The sequence below is a fragment of the Solanum tuberosum genome, unplaced genomic scaffold, assembly GCF_000226075.1.
Source record: "Solanum tuberosum cultivar DM 1-3 516 R44 unplaced genomic scaffold, SolTub_3.0 scf00002, whole genome shotgun sequence".
Lineage (NCBI taxonomy): Eukaryota > Viridiplantae > Streptophyta > Magnoliopsida > Solanales > Solanaceae > Solanum > Solanum tuberosum.
This window is the reverse complement of record NW_006238928.1, coordinates 765,460-771,881: the sequence shown is the minus strand read 5'-3', so window position 1 is coordinate 771,881 and position 6,422 is coordinate 765,460. Positions and strand designations below refer to the sequence as shown.

Genomic DNA, 6,422 nt, shown 5'->3' with positions numbered 1-6,422 from the left:
TGAAAACTTGAAAATATTTGAAGATCAAATTTGACAATCAAACAGATATTTGAAGATAATTTATTTATTTTAAATCTAATCAAATATCTATGATTAAACACAAACTTAAAAAAAAAGATAAATTTTAGGTTTAGCAAACATAAAAATCATATTTGTATGCTATAGTTGTAGTTTGTATAATTGCGCTTCATAGCAAACATTATGTTTGCTATGGCTATTAATCTGTATACTTCATTATGCATATACATAAAAATATGTATTTGTATATTTCGGTATACAAACTAAAACATAGTAATTGTATATAAACAAAATTACTACATATATACAACACAAAGTTTGTATACCGAATGGTTCTATTTGTATATTTCGGTATACAAATAGGATGGCAAAAAACATAGAATGTTTGCTGCGAATTATAAATAAAAGAAACTATGGCTATAACTTTAATTTGAATTAATAGTTTGTTATTTCATTCAATTTTCCCTAAAAAATCATTTCTAATTGCACTTAAGAAATGTAAGAAGAACGTTATCTTTATGGGGAAATTGACATTCACATGTATCCCAAAAATTTATTTGTGTCTAAATATTGCATGTGCATTTGACATCCAAAATCCAGACAGGTCCGTTTGGATAAAAGATAGGCCCATATTTTGCCTGTCTTCCTCCATCACACTTGAGGAAAATAATTTACACCACTTCATCATATACGATTGAGGAAGAATTGATTTTGTACGTCACTTATATAAAATATAATAATTTCATGCTATTTTTATAAGAGATTTTCATACTATGCTTAAGAAATTTGAAAATGTTATTAATGTTTACTATTTGTATATCATATACAAAAGATTTGTGTACCCGAAAAAATATACGATATACATAATTGTTACAAGAAGTTTTTAAAGGGATGAACTTTATAAATAAGTAGACGAAATTAAATATTTTATTATGGGACTCGTACATAATATTAATTGCGCGTATTCTACAGCATATAAAACATTCTGTCCATATCAATTACTACTACTACTACCTACTACGGTCTATTTTAAAATTTTAATCAAAGTTAGGTACATCTCCCCAATTTTCAATGTTTTTGACGTTCGATTATAGGCCCATTTTGTTCTTGGAATTTCCCACTTCCTATACTCTAAAAAACACACAAATATAGTATGATCAAGTCATGTCTTTTTGTCATCTAATTAGTCAATCAACTTCATCTTTTTAAAGTCATAATTGTAGTACAAAATCACGAGATACCTCGACTATTTCACCAAATACGATTTATAAAGTCTAAACCATCAATCAATTGCAAGTCAATAACAAATTAACTAGAATCGTCTATATAAATCGTTTTCATCTATTTAATTATTCAAATGATGCATTGGGATCATGAAAGAGGAAGACGAATAACAATGACAATTATTATGTAACAGGTTTTCTCTGATAACACTAGACTATAAGGCACGTACTCAAAAGAACTAAAATCTCAAACTTATAAGCTTCAATTCTGACTCTGCATCAAGCGGATTTTTTAATCAATAATGGAAAAGGAGAATAGATGGAGAACCAAAAGAGGGGGCCCCTCGCATGCAGTTGGAAGTGTTGAAATTTCATCACCCAAATAATGCAAACATGTGGTCCCATTTCACCATTGCAATTAAATTACAAAGGAATCATATAAATCAAGAAAAAAATTAAACACATCACTTTCTATCACACTTTGAGGCAAAATGCGTGCATGCTACGTAAATACATAGGCATAAAGACAACAACAACACCAAACATAGTTAATAAATATTCTCGCAACAAACAAAAAATAAACATCACAACATGATATTACTTGCACAAACTCACAATAGTACTACAATTTTTTTACACCACCAAGAAGCTCAAACTAGTCATGTGTCAAACATTAGCAGCAGCCAGATTTCTCAAGACATGATATGATATTCTCCACTCTTTTTGACAGGATTGGCTTGATACACAAAAGGGTCAAGATCCATTGAGCACAACATATACCTGATGCAACTAAAAGAGAGACGCATCGCCATGCAATTGCTTGCCCCCGCCTTTTAAGATAAGAAAAGGAAATGCCCAAGAGGGGTTAATATGACAGTCACAATGGAAAAAAAGAGCATGAAAGTGAGATTTGGGACCCAAATTTGCCACCAAGCGTGCACTAGAACTTTTCCAGGGTCCTACTGAGGTAACATTTCACCTTATATCGTTCACACAGACAACGAACAATTATATGGGCAAGCTAAACACATTTCCAAAGGGCAGAATCAACTTTTTTTCTCTTGGGGGTCAAGATATAAACTCTCGTGATTTACCACCCTTTATGGAAGTATGACAAGAAGTTCCCTCCTTATCTAAAAAGAAGACATGACCACTGATTTTCAAAGCCATAGCCAATGGTTCCCAACAAGAATGATGGAATAAAGACTCTAAAAGGGATTCTCCAATCTGGTTTACTTTGTTTATGGTGTATTCTGATCAGCCACACATTGCCATACCACCATTTAAACTCTAATTCAGCTTTATTTAATTTAAAACCTTTAATACGTACTTCCGACCAGCGAGAAGGTACAAGAAGAAATACCATTAGTAACTCAATAATATGATGACCAGTGGCAAGCTGAAGCTCAAAGAGAATCAAGTCCTAGGGACTTGGCTTTCATCTTCAGGGATCTCAAGTAATGGATTGCTTCATCAATAACAACCATCGAGTCTTTTCCTTTCCCTCCGGGAATTATTTCCTGCAAAATGCTTATTGTCTCGCGGATTTTATCTTGTCTTTGCCTCTTTTTTCCAGATGGAGAATCTGGTGCTCCTGAATCTTGTTCGAGACCATTGCCACAACTGGATTGTGCATCATCCTCTAAGTCGGAGCATGTATAGGCTTTTGCAGAGGTTGCAGTATCCCTGAGCTCTGGTGCATTGAAGCTACCATCTAGTAGTTTATGCCTTTTAGTCGGCCCAGCAGAACTAGCAACTTCTTCACCCCTTCCGTCAAACCACTCTCGCAGATCATGAGTGGTCATAGTACTAGGCGAGTGACCAGTGCTTGTTTCTTCATCATCCTCGGAATAATCATTATCATCATCAGAGTAGAGTAGGGCATTCAGTTCTTCGGTATCCTCATGCATTTCACTTTCGACATCATCTCTGTTGTTTTCTTCATAATATTCATCACCGAAGAAATGCCCAAATGGAGAAGTTTCATTCCTTTTGATATCTGGATCTTCCTTATAAAGGTCTGGGGCTTTTGGATTCAGAGAAGCCGGGAACTGTACATGAGTACCATTAGCAGAATTATAGATCAAAGTTGTCTGATCACCAGATTGATCAAACACAAGGAATCTCTTCTGCGCAGATGTGGTGCCTCCATTAGGATGTTTGTTACCTTCCAGATTTTCAAGTGCTCCAGGAGCAAACTTCTCTTTGGGTAAAGTGGTCGAAACAGGATTAAAGCCCTGATAAAACTGAGGCGAATAATACAACCAGTTGCAAGTTTCTGTTGGCCAGCTTGCATTCGACTCTGGCAGCCCGGGAAATGTGTAAAATGGAGAATTCCCATTCATAGGAACCTCATTTGACTGAGGAGTCATGTAAGTAGGAAAAGAATTCTGCTGCCCTATATCAAATCGTGGATAAGAAAAATTCAAATGGGCTAACTGCAGATCTGAATGTTGGTGATGGAATGAAGAGACGAAGTCTTTTTCCATTCAACCTTAACAATCACCTGAAGATCAGATAAAAGAACCCGAAAAACTTATCAGATGAATTCAAGCCAAAATTGATCTAGAAAACGGTAAAAAGTTAAGGTTACGAATCATACCAGTTTGAAACAACTGTGAAACTACAAATTGCTGATTATTTCTTGCACTCTTGCTAAATAAAGAAAAACTAAAAACTCCAGCTTAACTTGAACGCGGTAAAGAAAGATCGATCTACGTGACAGGTTTAAGTAAATGACGGAAGTATTCAGCCTGAAATACTCAAACAAAACAAAAAAGAAGGAAATTAGGTGTCTTCCAACAAGCAAAGGAAGAACAAGGCATCTCATCATGTAAAAAAGTTATTCGATTAGCAAGGATTCCAGAAGACAAAAAAGATAAAGAATCTTATTCAAGTATACCAAATGTCCATCACTGACCTGGCAATCTTGGAGAGGTTGAAAGCATGCTATTACTCTAACTATTATGGTGGCAGACCCATCAATTCCATTCTCATGTTTCAATGCCCGAAATCTCGTCTGACTAGCTGCTTGGCACACCATAACTACTTGTTCCCAACCCTTTAACTCAATAAAACACCTCAATCTTCCAGCAAAACAATCAACTAACAAAAGAATTCCGAACAATCCCCTCAAGAAAATGATTGAACAATCACCACAAAGAAATTCTTCCAATAGAAATGACACAGGAAAATCACTCCCAACAAAACAGAAAGATTGAATACTAAAGAAATATTCTCACAAAGACTCAAGATGAAAGAAACTGTAAGGCTGAATGCTAACTAACAAAGACGATTCTCACAAAGACTCAAGATGAAAGAAACTGCAAGGCTGAATGCTAACTAACAAAGACGATTCTCACCAAGACTAAGATGAAAGTGATTAAATCTTCAGCTAATCATACGAACGTAACAAGGTATGACGACGAAACGTGTAGATCCCATGGAAAGAGATTATAATGAATACTTGACTTCTAAGGTGAGAAAAAAAGAACCAGTAATCTATCTAGAGGCTACAAAGAACTGATTTTTTTCGAAAAGGGTAATTTACAGAATCACACGGCAATACAAGTTCAAGGAGATAACTTTCCGATATACGTCAACAGATAAACTACACCACAGCATGCTGTTCTTTACTTTGCTCTATTGCCACAACTGTTTGTTCTTGTTCTTCACCAATCCTAAGCTCCTGGAATAAGATTTCCACAATCAACATCAGCTTTTAAACCCATAAACACCAAATGAAAAAGAGAAATCTTATCAAACAAGATTGATCACAGAGATAACAAATAAGGCGTGGGGTGTATGTATTATTATGCAAATTCATAAAGTCATTCTTTCTTATTATAATTTTTTCTTTTGCTGCTTTAGCTCAAAAGCCTTAGAATCACAGTCCTCTACAAACCATACAATTTAACTATTTTTCTGTTTCTTCCTAGCTTAGCAAACACAGCATTACAGAAATTGAGAAATTGAAGCTAAAAATCTCATAGCATAATAGTCGATCAATATCCTCTATATCTCAAAAAGCAAAAAAAAAATAAGTCTTTTTACTAGATCTCAGTGAAAACCCCATTCAAGAATGCTAAAAAAACAACAAAAAATCTGAACTTTATAACCAAAAAAACAATTTACCAACGGAAAACAAGAAAACAAAGACACCCCATTTCATCAAAACTGATATACATCATGAATTAAAAGAGAAAGCAAAAAAATGAATCACAAAAAAGAATGAGAATTAGAGACTTACCACAATAGTAAAAGTGTTTATTACGCTTAGAAACTCAAAATAATTGAAGAAATTGAATGAAGTAGTGAAGAAGAGAGAGAGCTGAAAGTAAATTATTTAATATTTTTTTTGCTGTGTGTATATTGCAAGGGAGAGATAAGAAGAATGAATATAGTCAAAGATGAGAGGAGTGCACGGAGGGTGAGACTATATAGAAACGAAAAAAGAAAAAAAATCATCTTTTTTTTTGTTGGGCAACAATTAATTACTTCTTGTACGTGCTAAGCGCACGCTTGATTTTTGTGTACAATCATGGTGTGTATATTGATTACTACTCCGTCTCAAAATAAGTATTATTTCTTCTGTGACATATTGAATAAGTAAGTGAACGTATGAAATAATTGTTTCCAAGTATATCTTCGTAGAATTATTTCATCTTAATATTATTCCATTCTCCAGAAATATCTTGCCTTATTATTTTTCTTAATTGACATGAAATGAGTTAAAGTGACACTTATTCTAAAACAAAAAGAATAATAATAAAAAGTTATTTATTCAAAATAAATTAAATATAGACATAAGGAGATCAAATACCTCCCTCCATACTTATAAAGTGAATATCATATTACTCTGAACAAAATTTGTAGAAGTACACAAGATTTAATACATGCTAAGAAAAAAGTAAAAATTGAGATGTAGAAAAAATTGATTTCGTGGAAAAGCTTTGAGGATTGATTTGAACATGTGTGATACTCTTTGATTCTATGGTTCAAAGAGTTTTGATGATTTAAAAAGACGGAGTGAGGGGGGGGGGGGTCGATTTTTAATTTATCACTAAATACGCTTTATTTAAAATTTGAATTTAATAGAAAATAATTGTAATGGTTATCTATGTATTATTCCAGAAAATAACTTATTAGTGCGCACACCAAAAAAAAACATATTAATTTATT

The 6,422-nt window shown here is 33.5% G+C and overlaps 1 protein-coding gene across 1 annotated transcript; it reads right to left on the bottom strand.

Moving 5' to 3' along the window:
• Positions 1-1,624: 1,624 nt before the first annotated feature.
• Positions 1,625-5,682, bottom strand: LOC102588067 (transcription factor bHLH143-like). The gene is made up of 4 exons (XM_006338028.2): positions 5,491-5,682; positions 4,162-4,929; positions 3,844-3,994; positions 1,625-3,747 (listed from the first exon to the last, which is right to left on the bottom strand). Exon 4 carries the CDS (start codon positions 3,728-3,730, stop codon positions 2,648-2,650), a length of 1,083 nt encoding a protein of 360 aa, XP_006338090.1. The 5' UTR covers positions 3,731-3,747; positions 3,844-3,994; positions 4,162-4,929; positions 5,491-5,682; the 3' UTR covers positions 1,625-2,647.
• Positions 5,683-6,422: the final 740 nt, after the last annotated feature.

Coding starts and splice junctions, on each gene's coding strand:
- LOC102588067 (XM_006338028.2), bottom strand. CDS start 3,730: ATGGAAAAAGACTTCGTCTCTTCATTCCATCACCAACATTCAGATCTG.